Source organism: Haliotis rufescens, unplaced genomic scaffold (genome assembly GCF_023055435.1).
Source record: "Haliotis rufescens isolate VD_foot unplaced genomic scaffold, xgHalRufe1.0.p SCAF_3, whole genome shotgun sequence".
In the NCBI taxonomy this organism is placed as follows: Eukaryota; Metazoa; Mollusca; class Gastropoda; order Lepetellida; family Haliotidae; genus Haliotis; species Haliotis rufescens.
The window spans coordinates 43,358,556-43,374,937 of NW_025964001.1; the positions used below are offsets into that span (position 1 = coordinate 43,358,556).

Below are 16,382 nucleotides of genomic sequence, written 5' to 3' on the forward strand. Positions count from 1 at the left end.
ATTTCAGTTGGAACTATATTGGCTACTGTCACAGTCCTACTGACACATCACTTACCCTGTGACGTAATAAATTTTAATGCGCGCATTCCAGGAAAACTCGCAATGTTTCGGTAATTTTTGTGAGAGAGGGAAAGCGATTTTAAAGCACAGAATAAAAGAATGACATTATATGATAAAGAGGTTATCACGCTTGTGTGTTTGGGGATGGTAAATATCCTGTATTAGGAATAAACACTATGTATTTAGCTCGCCAAGGCTCGCTAAATACAATGTTTATTCCTAATGCAGGATATTTACCATCCCCAAACAACCTCTATGTATCAGCTTCTTAAGATATTTCTTTATTTTTAAAAATAATTTATTCTTTTGTTGCGTTCATCAACATTTTACAGGAAGACAAATATAAATGACATCCGGGTGATATGAAATAACATCTCTCTCTGTACATATTGAACAGCACCAGAGTGGAAACGTGTATTTTGACTCTAGCAAAATAGAGTGTGTCAGGACGACCAGATCTTACAAAAGGATCTCTGTTACAATCAATTTAAAAGAAGAACTTTTAGTTATCATACAGTATTGTTTAATATCATTCTGGAAAGTATAGAATGATGTATATAGTTTTACGTCACTTTGGACAATGTATCAGTAAAATTACAGGGTGTCACCTTTTTTGGGGGAAAAACCCCGATGTGATATCGGTTTGGGCCTTTACCACATTGGTGAAACCTAGGACGGAGAACAAAGTTAAAAACATAATCAGGGAGAATCTGTGATTCATGATCATAGGATTCTGGCACGGGGATGTCATTCTGACCAACAAATCCATGAATAACCCTTCTTGTCGGAAAGAAGGATTTAGCTTGTTTGTTCAATTATCACTTTAAAACATGTCTTATCCTACCACATGCACTACACAGTCAGTTTTACAACAACAACAAAAGAAATTGTTTACACCTTTATCAAATGAAATTAATATAAGACATACTTCCTGAGGCTGATGTGAACGTGTGTGATTAACACATTCGTTATTTCAATAAACCAGATTCGACCTTAACACACTAAACCTACGGGATGCCATTGTTACATCTTTATGATTACTCAAGTGCAATCTCATTTTTCTTAATACAATAAAGGCTTCCCGTAAAAATGCATATTTATTATAGTTTTCTGTGTTGAGACATATGTACGTGAAAGAAATTAGGAGGATTAAGTGACGTACTGAAAAAATGAAACCCTTTCGTAATTGTGCTACACATCCGGATATATCACATGGAAAAATAAATCAAATAATACATGATGTTAAAGTTTATCGGAATCAAACAAACGTACTTTTTCAGCAGGTTTTCGTTTAAGTTTGATATTTGAGTTTCAATTTGGGAAGTATTTACATGAAACACCTCATATTATATTTGATAAGAGGCGTTTGACTTGAAGGGGCATTGATTGTGATACTAATTTGTCACCATGAATGAGTGAGTGAGTTTCTGTTAATGTCGCTTTGAAGTGTACTTCAGTAACATTGAAATTCCTCTTATCCTGATCACAGATGGCCGGAAACCTCGCCAACTGGACGATATTTATGTGAAACGATATGTTCTGCATACAGTGCTTCAGTTATCTGGAATACGGGTTTCGCGGATAGGACAGTAAATTATATTTACCAACAATAATTGATGAAAGGTGGTCAACTTGAAAGGGGCATTGATTGTGATACTAATTTACCGCATAAAATGATTCATTTATCTGTAAATCGCATCGGACAGTGAATTTCAATTACCAACAATGCAAAATACACACTGTTGTGTTCCATTTACCGGACAGCGACCATGCATGACGATGTTTGTTTTGTAATTCATCATCCGGCTTCCTAAATCCAAGGGGCAGGTATCATATGTGATCACAGTGTTTATTTAATCCTGTTATTACACAATCTGGTTATAAGAAAACGTGTTCATTGTATACCTGGATAAGTGTTTCTTTCATTCAATATTGTTTACATTAATTTCGGCGAAATCGTATGTGTCCAGGTTGGCAGATCGCACAACAACCACTTTACAGCAACCACGACCAGATGACCACAATTGACGCCTTGAAACGAACATCACTTGACCGAGATTGGACACATATATAATAAATGGCATATGGCATATTTTGTAGTTTTGTTGTAGTTTGATTATTATACTGCAACAAGACGTTTAGACGTTTCGAAAGTCGTTTATCTGGCAATATTTGAAAAATGCAAGCGTGCGGATAAGCGAGGTTCCACTGTACAGCACAGCGTGTCGGGTGGATGTGGGAGGAAAACCCATGCATGTATTAGTAGTTTGCCACTCTTGTGGAACTCACAAGCAGGGGTATGTTGCTGATGTAACGGATATATCCATTATACAATATATGACGTTAAGGTTATTTGTGACATGAAGGTTATATCGAATAAACCATTTGTGACGTGGGGGGCGGGGTGGGGGTGCTTTTTTTGGGTTCCTATACCATTTGCGACGTCATTGTTAGATCAATTATGCCATGTCTGACGTAAAGTATATATCAGTTATACAATTTGTGACGTCAAGGTTATATCCATCATACATACGTGGAGGTTAATATGCAATATACAAATACCGACGGGAAGGTTATGTCTATTATACCTTTGGTGAAGTGAAGGTTTTGTCCATTATAATATATTTGTGGCGTGAAGGTAAAATCAATTATACCTTAAGTGACGTGAAGGTTGTATTCAATATACAACATGTGACGTGAAGGTTATGTCGATTATAACCTATTTATGACGTGAAGGTCATGTCCAATACACAACGTCTGAGGTGAAGGTTATATGCATTATATAACTTATATAAATGCGTAATTATGCAAATGAGTGTAGACATTGCGAAATAAATATAGCAATGTACAAAATATAATGATGTTCCACACCGCTCTGATTTTCTTGTATTACTGTATTGAGGTAGTTTTGTTCTCTCAAAGATTTCTTTCAGACTGAATTAATCACGAAAATGGCAATACAGATATTTATCAGGATAAATAAAACCAACAAACCCTAAGAAATATGTGAAAGCCGAGTCCATTGTAAAAGTGTTCTTGTGTCAGCGACAGGCACCTAAGTCTAAGGGAGATGACTCTAGTTACTGTAAGAGATAACGAATGTAAACACTGTTAGAGAGGAATTTTAATGTTGATAAGAAACTGGAAAGTTATGGTAAGTGATCTAATGTTTTGGACATGTTGCTAGGGTATCTGGTAAGGTTGTGTGGAAGTAATGGATATTGTAGAAATGGCAGTTTTGGTCTATATCTTAAATACAATCTTTCATTTTTATATTGATGATGTTGCCTTGACGTTACCATGAAGATTATACACGATATGGCGTTTGGGTATAGTCATGTTTTTTGTGTTTTGTTTTTTTACAGATTGAGATTTTTTCGACGGTACATTTTTAATTTGACTGATGGAAAGAATGTTAAAGTTTCTCACTGTTCACAAAAACATAATAACTGTACAGATGCACATGTGGGTGACTTTGAAACAGAACAATGGAAATAGCAGTATGATAAAGCATTTATAAAATAATAAATAAAAGACCAATGTTTTACAACACCATGTGTAGCAAAACCCTTTCAAATTGACATGTTTGTACTCACATCAACTGGAGGAATGTACTTTTCTATTACAAAGGCTGTGGTTTAAGGATATAAGTAGCATAACCTAACTGAATGTTGGACCCTGAATAGTGTTACAAAATGGTTGAGAAACAATCGCCTAAACACAACCACAACAGTTTGCTGAGCGATGCATGTGCTGCATTACCCAGATAAGAGGAACTTGAGTTTGAAGTGAAATTTTTGGACAGGAGACAGGCGATACTTGGCTGACGCCACGACTAGCCATGCACCATAGTAATACCCCAGAATGTCATGGAGCTTTTGTCAGCTTTTTAAAAATATTGAAAGTCTTCATCTCTGCTCCCGAAGGTCACCTCATCAACCTAGATCGGAACATAATTTATAGCAAATCTACAAGCATTGACATAGGGTGGATAAATATAACCACGAATCAATCATATTTAGTGATCATTGACTGCCATTAAGGCTTTTGATTGTGGAGTTAAAATCCTGAAATTATATTGTATACATAATTTTGAAACTTGGCACTTTTTTTGAATACATAATAAATCTCATGTGCTATTGTTTGGATTCCGGTTCATATCGGTTTGCAGGGTAATCAAATAGCAGATTGTCTTATAAAGTCAGGATTGCTAAAGAATGAGGTAAATATTTCTGCATTCAGGTCTTACCAAAGAGATTTTGACTAAGACATTGTGAAGTTGGTCTCCATAAAACTAGAAGGTTGTCTGTATTGGAATGAATTTGTACAAATTATGCTCAACAGTAACCCCAAATTGCAAATGTACACCATGTTAATTTCATCTGACCACAATCAATGAGTGTTGAGGAACTGAGTTTCTTGAAAAGTTAATTCATCAAAACGTTAAAATGTGAGCATTAATAGATAGCTCATACACAGAATGCTTGACAAACATACCATGAACACACTTTGGGATGTATATATATCCATTACCAGCGTCATGAAAATCAACTACCCCTCTGTTTTAATATAGTGTCCATCCTCTTCGCCATACGCTGACTGAACATGCACGTGTATGCTGGCCTGGGTGACCTCTGTCACCTCCTGGCCTGCCACCGACCGCCCATGCACGTGCATTGTTGGATCCTCGGTTACTTCTGTCTGGTACACTGTAGCCCCGCGCTGAACGTTTGGAACACCTGGTTGAACCTGCTGAACATCGCGCGTCTGTCTGATCGGTTTTGACACGAATATATAGATTCTGAAACAAAGAATAGGCGTGACATTTGCATTCTTTTGGGGGATTACTCACTTGAAACAGATATCGGTGATAACACTTGATCCGAATAGTTGATCTGAAATTATGGGTTATACCCTAAATCAATAAATGCTTAATGTGATAAAACGTTATGAAGAATGAAACACGCCTGGAATGGACCTTGCGTTTTTCAATCCAGTTGTTGACTTCCTAGTACAAGTTCACAATCAATGGGTGGAAGGGGCCTACATGTACATTCAAGATTCATAGCAAGGAGACGACCGAGTTGTGATTATTTATGATTTTAATCTATGCACTTAAACATTTATAACTAGAAGTACACCCATAAAATATGTGTTCAGTAGCCAAGTGCTACCAGCGTCATGAAAAAAGTACGCCCGAGAAAAGTACACATATTATTTCAAACGGTTGTTTTTCCGTTTGTAGACAAGGCTACGGGTTGATTAAGACAGAAGTAGTACCAGTATTTATCGTTCATCTGCTGAATTGAGAGATTGAGAAGCCTAGTGGTAAAAGCTTTGGCTGATGTGACCGGAATATTGTTTGTCGTTTAACGCCACATTTAGCAATATTCCAGCTGTTTGACGGCGGCCAATAAAGTCTGGACAAGACAATCAAGTGATTGGTATGGTGAGCAACTCTCCACACCGTCTTGGTTCGATGTCACACACTCAACCACATCACCGAGCTGGACAACCCGATACATTTGGTTGCCTCTTACGACCAGCATAGTTTTCTGGCCATCTATTCTAACCTGGAATTTCCACAAATTTGAAATTTTTAAAACTGCGTACAAATCCTTCTCGATCAATCATAAGCTGACAAACTGAACAAGATAACATTTATATAAAACGGTCATGGATTTTGAATATGGACAAAGAAGTGCATTAACTACTCACGCGAGAACAATGGCACCGACTACATGCGTGCCTCCCAAGAAGATGAAGACCAACCCTTTCCACACCACCACCGTGTCCTGGTAGATGTTGCTGTAGATCGGAGTCCCCACCAGCGAGCATATCGTCTCTACCACTGCTATACTGGCGAATAAGGAACCTGCAATAAGAGCACAACTGTGTACAGAGATGTGTATCTTTAAAAATATGTTTAAGTCAGCAATATTCCATTAATACCAGTGTGTCTTTAAATAATTGGGCGTTGGTAAAGCAAACACGTGACTGTTGGAATAAGCATCTGTCGGGTATGACAATATGCAATCACCTAAGACACCGAGTCTTCCAGCAGCCCCTTTACACAAGACAAAGCAACAAAAGTGCCATCCGTGTCCCCACGAGCATAACTGCCATTTGTTTATGCTGTACGTGTGATATATGAACAGTACAATATTCATGCTTGCCTACAAGGAAGCAATTTACCTAGTGAGTGAGTGAGTTGGGTTTAACGCCGCTTTTAACAGTATTCCAGTTATATCACGACGTGCATTTTGGATAGAGGCCATCGGGTTTTTGTTTCATAGAAGGTGCTTCATTTGACATGGTATATGATATATTCAGTACATCCTCCATACACACATTCTGACCTTGTTTGTTTGCTGGAGCCAACCGGGACAAGATGGAGCGAGCAATTGGGAACATCGTGGCAGCAGGGATCTTGATGCCCGCAACTAGAAGAACAATAATACTAACGGTGTTATAAATCACATGTAACTTTAAAGAACCTTTTTAACATGCATCATAGTCAAGTTAGTATGTTAATTGTTTAAGGATAAGTATGATCTGTAATGAATATTTTCACAAATAATGAACCATGGTCTTGGTTCAATGAATCTTTTCAGCATTTTCAGCAGATGTGATTGAAAATAACATCCATAATTCATTAAGTATGAATGCACCAAGAGGGAAACCAGTGTACATTTTGTCATAATCATTGGTGCCCGGAAAGATAAAATGGTCGATCATATTCACTATCTATTACCTCCGTACATCATCCAGTCTGTGCTTGCAATAGACTGTAGGCTGTCTGCCGCACCTATTGCCAGTAAACCAATCACTCCTATCACCTCATCGATACAGCAACACTGTAACAGTCGCGTCAACGGGACACCGATCACCTGTTGTGCCACAGAGCTTATTGAACTATAATAACCTATTTTCTCAGGGGTCCAGCAAAACGGAAGGTTCAGTTTGAATAGTGTGTCAATATTAGACGCCCCTACGACTGGCAAGGCAGTGAAAACGAATATCAAGATAGCTAAAACAAAGCATATTCGTTTCCGTTTACTGCCCTCAGAAACATAAAATCCAAACACTCGTCGACATCCCTCTAGAGGTGTAATCCAGTTGCTCTTCGGTCTTTTAATCCCCTTTGTCTTGGGCAGCAGTGTCACCACCAGGATAACGTCCACGAGAACGATGAGTGTGGCAGTTAGTGCCGGGTAGAAGAAGTTCACGTCTTGGATGAAGTAGCCAGCTGCTGTTGATGAGGCAGCAGATCCTATGTTCTCAAAGAACTCCACGAAGGCTATGCCCATGGTTCGAGCACCTGTCGCCGGCGTATTGTCAGCAGCATAGGCGTACGATGCAAGTAGCAAAGCATAGTTGCCCCCTGTTAGGCCGTCTATCCCTGCTGACATAAAAAACCAGTTGATATCCAACTTCCAGTAGATAATGACTGCTGTTATTCCAAATCTTAGACACTGGCCAGTCAGAGGTGCAGCAAAGAGGAACTTGCGACCAATAGAGTCCGAATAGGAACCAAGAATGATGTTGGTGATGACGGCTAGACTGCTTTTCAGAATTGTAAACTGCATTTGTTTGGCTGCGGCGATCTGCTGTGCCTTCTCCTGAAGGATGTAATCTGGGTTGGATGTGTTCAGGTAACATGTGTGATTCATCGGGCCTTTCCCCACCACCGTGTGGCTACTGAACACGTCCTCCGTCACCCGTTTGTAGAGATATTGGCTCATCACTGGCGAGAACAACATCGCCCCCATTACAACTATAAATATTATCATATTGCCAAACAAGAGATTCTTGATCTGAGATTTCTTTACTCCAGATTCAGGAGTGTCCTCCACCTTTTGCAGGAGCGGTTCTGTTTCCATGTTGTGTGTTGTGAAGTACTCGCTACACTACCTGTGACATCAACATCAATTTCGTCACATGATATTACATCACGTTGACATTCCTGAATAACATAACTTGATTAGCTTTCAGCCTTGCACTGCCATGGCTGAAGATAACCCATTAGATATAGAGGCCAAATTGTGAACCCTCAGACACATGTAAACGATCCTTTGTGATAGTTATAGCATGTGACCTCTTTGAGGAAAACACTCAAGCCGTAACGAGGATTGTGTGTGATTCATTATCTTGATAGCTTTCTAATGACCGCACAGCTAGGTCGAGGAAAAGACAGTATCGTATAAAACCAGCTGTTTAATGATATATTTCCTGTTATATTTTCCTATTTCAGTCCTGCGTTCCTTCCGCATATCGTATTTACACCACATGCTGTATAAAGGCTACACCCAACAGGAATTTGAAGAGTTGTAATGTTGAGTTGGGTAAGTGTATGGGTTTGTACTGAATCTGTGACACATCCAGATGAATGCGTGGTATCTACTTGGTGATATGTGTGCCACCGAAATTAACAAGTCACCAAGGACATTCACGTTGAGCTTGGTCTGGGCGTGTCAGCTTGATGTGGATGGAAAGCTCGGTGAGATGCAGGTTTGAACGTGTAACACATTGCTGAAACCCATGAGGTAGATAAAAACCAACCTTTTTAAGAAACATAATCAAGGCGAAGTGGGACTCGAACGCATGAACATAGGATTCTTGCATGGAGGAAGGATTCAACCCTGAACAGCGGAATCAGGAATAAAAAACCTGCTATGAGAAAGAAGCATGCAGCTTCTTTGTTCAATTGTCACGTATTTAATAGTCCTTACTCTCCCACATACAATACATATCCATTTTACAATAAATAACAAAATGAAAAATCTGTTACCTTTCAACAAATATAATTAGTACTAGACATACTTCATGAGGAAGACGGGAACTTGTGTTATTAGCATATTCGCTGTTCAAACAAACCAGATTCGACCTTAAAACAATAAACCTATAACGTCATGTCCTTGTCAATTGTTTGTGATTTTCACTTGCAATTTCCTTTTTCTTAACACAAATAAGGCTTCCCGTAATAAAAGTGTCTTTATTTTAGTGCTCTGAATACAATCATTTGTACGTGAAAATAATAAGAATGATCAAGTAAAAACCATCTCTTGACCTAATGAAAGCCCTTCGTAATGTTTCCATGCATCCATGTATATCACAGAGGAAAATAACTTCACCTGAATACTGTGAACATTTGTATAAAATGCGATGTTAAATTTTATCCCACTCACTCAAAAGTTTGCATTTTGAGTTAAAATTTGTGAATTTATTTTATTGAACACCTCATATTATAAATTGATGAAAGCGTTCAACTTGAAAGAGACAATGATTCTGGTACAACTTTTATGCAGTGAATGAGTGCGTTTGATTGAACACCGCTTTGAACATTATGTACCAATTACAGTGAAGTCCCACTTATCCGGACCACACATGTCCGGAGACGGTATTTACGTGAAACGATCTATACTACATAAAATGCTTCATTTACCCGGAAAGTGATATGCAGTTGTGACCAACCATGAGATAAGGGACCTTATGGGTGAAAAATCACATTTTGACTTTTTATTTTATTTTAAAACTACAGCACCTTCGGAACACAAAAATACAATTCACAAGCTCCAATTCATATTTATGAAGGGGAAACATTACACATATCGATCTTCACTGAAGTAAGTTGACGTCAAACGTCTTTATGACGTCATAGCAAAATTTAATCCTAGCACCCTTGAGGTCCTTTTTCTCCTCGTGGGTCACAATTGCTAACAGTGAAAATACACACCATTGTGTCCCACTTACCGGACAGCGACCACTCTTGGGTGAGTGTGGATTTACGCCGCTGTTAGCAATATTCCAGCAATATCACGGCGGGGGACACCAGAAATGAGGTTAAATCATTGTACCCACGTAGGGAATAAAACCCAGGCCTTCGTCGTGACGAGCCAACGCTTTGACCACTAAGCTACTTAACCGCCCCTGACCACTCTTGATTATGTTTGTTTTGCAATTCACCACCCGGCCTCCGACATCAAAGGGGCGGGTGTCATGTGTGATCACAGTGTTGATTTCATCCTGTTATTACACCATCTGGTTACAAAAAGTCTTCGTGTCATACCTGGATATGTATATCTTTCATTCAATATTGATTGTATTACTTTCGGACAAATCGTGTGTGAACTGATTGGCAGATCGCACCAATATTGATAGAACCGTGGTCAGACTACCGTTATTCACGCCTTGAAACAACGTCAGAAAATAGATACATATGTAATAAATGCCAAATTCTGAACGTTCATAGTGATATTTGTTGTGGTTTGACTATGATATGGCAATCGAAACTCGTATAATCCGGACATTATTTGAAAAAACGCAAGTGTCCGGACAAGCGAGGTCCGATTGTATATATAACAGGGTGTCAGCTTTAGGTGGGAGGAAAATCCACGCAGATCTAAGATGTCTACCACTTATTTGAAATTCACAAGCACGGGTATGATGCTGACGAACCATAAACATAATTAGGGCGTATCTGAGATTCGAACCCATGATCATAGGGTTCTGGCAAGCCTAAAGAACACAACTCTGAACAGCGAAATGCGGTGCCTCTTACGAGTCACGCGTGCCTCATAATTTGTCAGAATTTCCGATCTCTTCCAGCTCTGGATGACCTGTTGGACTAGCTCCTCGTGTCCTCCTCCGTCTCCTGAACATTCAATGCCCTGATCCTCTTTTGTTCTTCCCTCACTGGCCGAGATACAAAGATGAATACCCTGGGAGAGATATTGGCATTTGTTACATTTTATTATATCTTATCATTTCGTAATATGATAATTTTTGCTTGATTCCTTTGAAAGTTCACATTTGTATATGTGGGCAACATTTCAAATTGATGCTGATTGTTTTGTTTTGAAAGTCATCGTACTTTATTGTACACATATCTAAATACATTATGACATATGTCAAGTTTCCGCGAGTGTAGCTGTAATAATCTCTTTACATTATGACATATGTCAAGTTTCCGCGAGTGTAGCTGTAATAATCTCTTTACATGATGACATATGTCAAGTTTCCGCGAGTGTAGCTGTAATAATCTCTTTACATGATGACATATGTCAAGTTTCCGCGAGTGTAGCTGTAATAATCTCTTTACATGATGACATATGTCAAGTTTCCGCGAGTGTAGCTGTAATAATCTCTTTACATTGTGACATGTGTCAGGTTTCCGCGGGTGTAGCTGTAATAATCTCTTTACATTATGACATATGCCAAGTTTCCGCGAGTGTAGCTGTAATAATCTCTTAACATTATGACATATGTCAAGTTTCCGCGAGTGTAGCTGTAATAATCTCTTCACATGATGACATATGTCAAGTTTCCGCGAGTGTAGCTGTAATAATCTCTTTACATTGTGACATGTGTCAAGTTTCCGCGAGTGTAGCTGTAATAATCTCTTTACATTGTTACATGTGTCAAGTTTCCGCGAGTGTAGCTGTAATGTTGCTGGTGTGGCGTTTATCGATATTCACTTGCACATTATATAATTTAGTTTTACTTTGTTCGTAAGTAGCTGACATTTTGAGATACTTACAGGAGAATGACGGCAGCGACAACATGCATTCCGGCCATGACGATGAAGACCAGGCCTCGCCATATGACAACCGTGCCTTGGTAGACCCTGCTGAACAAGGGAGAGCCAACCAGGGAGCAGATCGTCTCCACCACCGCGATACTGGCGAACAGTGACCCTGGAACAATAGTACAGGTATACAGGCAAACAGTGACCCTGGAACAATAGTACAGGTATACTGGCGAACAGTGACCCTGGAACAATAGTACAGGTATACTGGCGAACAGTGACCCTGGAACAATAGTACAGCTATACTGGCGAACAGTGACCCTGGAACAATAGTACAGGTATACAGGCGAACAGTGACCCTGGAACAATAGTACAACTATACAGGCGAACAGTGACCCTGGAACAATAGTACAGGTATACTGGCAAACAGTGACCCTGGAACAATAGTACAGCTATACAGGCGAACAGTGACCCTGGAACAAAAGTACAGCTATACAGGCGAACAGTGACCCTGGAACAATAGTACAGGTATACTGGCGAACAGTGACCCTGGAACAATAGTACAGGTATACTGGCGAACAGTGACCCTGGAACAATAGTACAGGTATACTGGCGAACAGTGACCCTGGAACAATAGTACAGCTATACTGGCGAACAGTGACCCTGGAACAATAGTACAGGTATACTGGCGAACAGTGACCCTGGAACAATAGTACAGCTATACAGGCAAACAGTGACATGTAACAATAAAACAGCTATACTGGCAAACAGTGACCCTGGAACAATAGTATAGCTATACTGGCAAACAGTGACATGTAACAATAAAACAGCTATACTGGCAAACAGTGACCCTGGAACAATAGTATAGCTATACTGGCAAACAGTGACCCTGGAACAATAGTACAGCTATACTGGCGAACAGTGACTCTGGAACAATAGTACAGCTATACTGGCGAACAGTGACATGTAACAATAGTACATCTATACTGACGAACAGAGACCCTGGAACAATAGTATAGCTATACTGGCAAACAGTGACATGTAACAATAGTACAGCTATACTGGCGAACAGTGACCCTGGAACAATAGTACAGCTGTACTGGCGAACAGTGACATGTAACAATAAAACAGCTATACTGGCAAACAGTGACATGTAACAATAGTACAGGTATACTGGCGAACAGTGACCCTGGAACAATAATGCAGCTATACTGGCGAACAGGGAACTTGTAGCAATAGTAGAGCAATATTGACAAACTAAGAACATGAAACAAAAACACAGCTATACTGGCTGACAGGGGACATGCAACAATGGCACAGCTATACTGACGAACAGTGGCCTGTTACAATAGTACCGCTATACTGGCGAACAGTGACATGTAACAATAGTACAGCTATACTGGTGAACAGTGCCCTGTTACAATAGTACAGCTATACTGGCGAACAGTGGCCTGTTACAATAGTACAGCTATACTGGTGAACAGTGACATGTAACAATAGTACAGCTATACTGGCGAACAGTGCCCTGTTACAATAGTACAGCTATACTGGCGAACAGTGGCATGTTACAATAGTACAGCTGGCGAACAGTGACCTGTTACAATAGTACAGCTCTACAGGCGAACAGGGAACATGTAACAATAGTACAGCTATTCTGGCAAACAGTGACCTGTTACAATAGTACAGCTGGCGAACAGTGGCATGTAACAGTAGTACAGCTGGCGAACAGGGAACATGTCACAATAGTACAGCTATACTGGCGAACAGTGACCTGTTACAATAGTACAGCTATACTGACGAACAGTGGCATGTTACAACAGTACATCTATACTGACGAACAGTGACCTGTTACAACAGTACAGCTATACTGACGAACAGTGGCATGTAACTATAGTACAGCCGGCGAACAGTGGCATGTTACAATAGTACAGCTGGCGAACAGTGACCTGTTACAATAGTACAGCTCTACTGGCGAACAGTGACCTGTTACAATAGTACAGCTATACTGGCGAAAAGTGACCTGTTACAATAGTACAGCTATACTGGCGAAAAGTGACCTGTTACAATAGTACAGCTATACTGGCGAAAAGTGACCTGTTACAATAGTACAGCTCTACTGGCGAACAGTGACCTGTTACAATAGTACAGCTATACTGGCGAAAAGTGACCTGTTACAATAGTACAGCTATACTGGCGAAAAGTGACCTGTTACAATAGTACAGCTCTACTGGCGAACAGTGACCTGTTACATAGTACAGCTATACTGGCGAAAAGTGACCTGTTACAATAGTACAGCTATACTGGCGAAAAGTGACCTGTTACAATAGTACAGCTATACTGGCGAAAAGTGACCTGTTACAATAGTACAGCTATACTGGCGAACAGTGACCTGTTTCAGTAGTGTCGGTCTCATTGTGTATCTTACCTTGTCTGTTGGGTGGCGCCATGCGGGACATGATGGCTCGGGTGATCCCTGATAATGTGCTGCCGATTGACGTCACCCCGACGACTACAACAAGTGTATGCATCGTATATAGTCAGTGTTATAATATTTATCACACATGCACGTCATTCCCACCCTCTTGCATCCTTAGACACACTGGACATCTTACATTGCTGTGTAAATCATATTCTGCGTATAACATTGCATGACCACTGATGGCACCTCTGCTGCAAACGTTAGTGCCGTAGATCCCAGGCTGGTTGGTCATGGGTTCGAATCTTAGATTAGCCTTGATTTTGATTCTTGGTGTAGGGCTACAACTGAACTAACCCTAAAGAATCAGCGTTTTTCTTAACTCACTCGTGCACTGATAGTGAGTGAGTGAGGTTTTAAAACATATTCCAGCAATATCACGTCGGTGGACGTCAAAAATACGGCATAATAGTCATTATCATTATAAGAACACTTCTAATAGCATAACCGTGATTAAATCGACACTCACCTATATACATCATGGTGTCCGTCGACGCAAATGAGTGTATGACATCGCTTGCGACGGCTGCAGATGTTGCAATCACGGCAATGATCTCGTCAATCAGGCACACTTGAAACAGCCTGGTTAAGGGCACTCCTATCAGCGGACATAACACAGTGAAGGCTGTGACGTAATATGCAAGTTTTTCTGGAGTCCAGCAAAATGGTGCATTCAGGAGAAACAAAGTGTCGATGTTGGAGCCTCCAACAGAACTGATGACATTAAACACAAAGGAAAGCAAAATAAGGATGAAACACGCTTTCTTTAAGGTGCTGTTGTCGAAAACATAAAACCCAAACACTCTTTTCAGACCTTCCACTGGATTCATCCATGTCGAGCCTCTATCTCTAACATGATATGTGCTTGTCGGAAGGAATAGTGTGACTATAATGAGGGCCACCATACACACCAGCGTGGCAGTGAGAGCTGGGTAGAAGAAGTTCACATCCTGGATGAAGTATCCGCTGGCTATGGAGATGAGAGAGGTGGCGAGGAACTCGGTGAGGTCGACGACAGCGATGCCGATGGTACGGGAACCTGTAGCCGGCGTGTTATCGGCGGTGTATGTATAGCACGCGAGTAGGATGCCGTAATAACTTCCCAGGAGACCATCTATGCCTTCAGACAGGAAGAACAAGTTCAAGTCCAGCCTACATCCAATGATAACTGTTGTGAAGGCGCTTCTTATCAGTTGCCCTGTCAGTGGCGTAACAAACAGGAACTTTCGACCAATAGAATCGGAATAAGCACCCAGCATGATGTTACTGAGGATAGCCAGGGCGCTTCTCAACATCGTGAATTGCATTTGTTTTTCAGCAGTGAGCTGCTGAGCCTTCTCCTGCAGCATGTAATCGGGGCTCGAGGTGTTCCGGTAACAGGGTTGTGTTGTGGTCATGTTGACAAGAGTGTGGTTGAATACATCCTCTGATACACGATGGTATAAATACTGACTCATCACAGGCATAAATAGGCTGCCTGAAAGCGTTAATATGAACATCACAAAATTAAGAAAAAGGAGATTCTTGACGATGGATTTCTCTCCGCTACGGCTTTTCCCGTCATGGGACGGTAGTAGCGGTTCGTCCTCCATGCTGACACTGACAGGCTTTAGTTAATGAATACAAAATAACACACTCACATGACTGTCGCTATAAATACAACCATACCTGGGCTAAATACACGCCTGTCTTATCACTGTTCACCTGTCCCTCCTGCCTGGGAGTCCAGGTCAAGCGGTGTCCCGCTTGATGTCTTTTCAAAATATCCTGGTTGCTTGTCAGTCAGAGCTTATAGTGTCCAAGCCTCGGTGGTTGTATTGATCCATCCACGAGTCGCGGGCTTATACACTGATCGTTCACCCAATGGGACCTCAATGATTTGACCTCAATAAAGTGATTTCAGTTGGGATCGAGGCATCACGGCTCAAGACGGCAATGTTTATGTATAGAGAAGTTGTTATATTACCAACTAGATTTTAACGCAACTCGTCTCCTATGAATCAACTTTCGAATCATACTTGCGTCAATACATGTGTGTTTGTGTGTGTTTAGTGGTGGGTAACGACACGGAAATAGCTGTGAATTATACAACCGGGTGACTAAGCGTTTCTCTGCCGCGTATTTAAGCTGTATGCTATTTATAAACAAACTTGGATAATGGCGGAACAACATGTCTGTTGTAACATGTCCATCAGGTTTCGTCGCGCATGATAAAGTTACAGTTGTTCAGCCAATCACATGACTACAGATGTTTAACTTTACATTTCATGAGAAGTAAAGTTTATATACCTACACGTAAGTTACATCCTCGGGGCAATT

At 40.5% G+C, this 16,382-nt stretch overlaps 2 protein-coding genes across 2 annotated transcripts; both read right to left on the reverse strand.

The window, feature by feature from the left end:
- Positions 1 to 3,561: 3,561 nt before the first annotated feature.
- LOC124123748 (solute carrier family 46 member 3-like) lies at positions 3,562 to 8,901 on the reverse strand. Its single transcript, XM_046486924.2, has 4 exons — positions 6,815 to 8,901; positions 6,420 to 6,503; positions 5,779 to 5,935; positions 3,562 to 4,861 (listed from the first exon to the last, which is right to left on the reverse strand). Exons 1-4 carry the CDS (start codon positions 7,941 to 7,943, stop codon positions 4,612 to 4,614), a joined length of 1,620 nt encoding a protein of 539 aa, XP_046342880.2. The 5' UTR covers positions 7,944 to 8,901; the 3' UTR covers positions 3,562 to 4,611.
- A 140-nt stretch (positions 8,902 to 9,041) lies between these two features.
- On the reverse strand, positions 9,042 to 16,107 carry LOC124123761 (solute carrier family 46 member 3-like). Its single transcript, XM_046486933.2, has 4 exons — positions 14,533 to 16,107; positions 14,013 to 14,096; positions 11,600 to 11,756; positions 9,042 to 10,781 (listed from the first exon to the last, which is right to left on the reverse strand). Exons 1-4 carry the CDS (start codon positions 15,653 to 15,655, stop codon positions 10,688 to 10,690), a joined length of 1,458 nt encoding a protein of 485 aa, XP_046342889.2. The 5' UTR covers positions 15,656 to 16,107; the 3' UTR covers positions 9,042 to 10,687.
- Between the last annotated feature and the right edge of the window lie 275 nt (positions 16,108 to 16,382).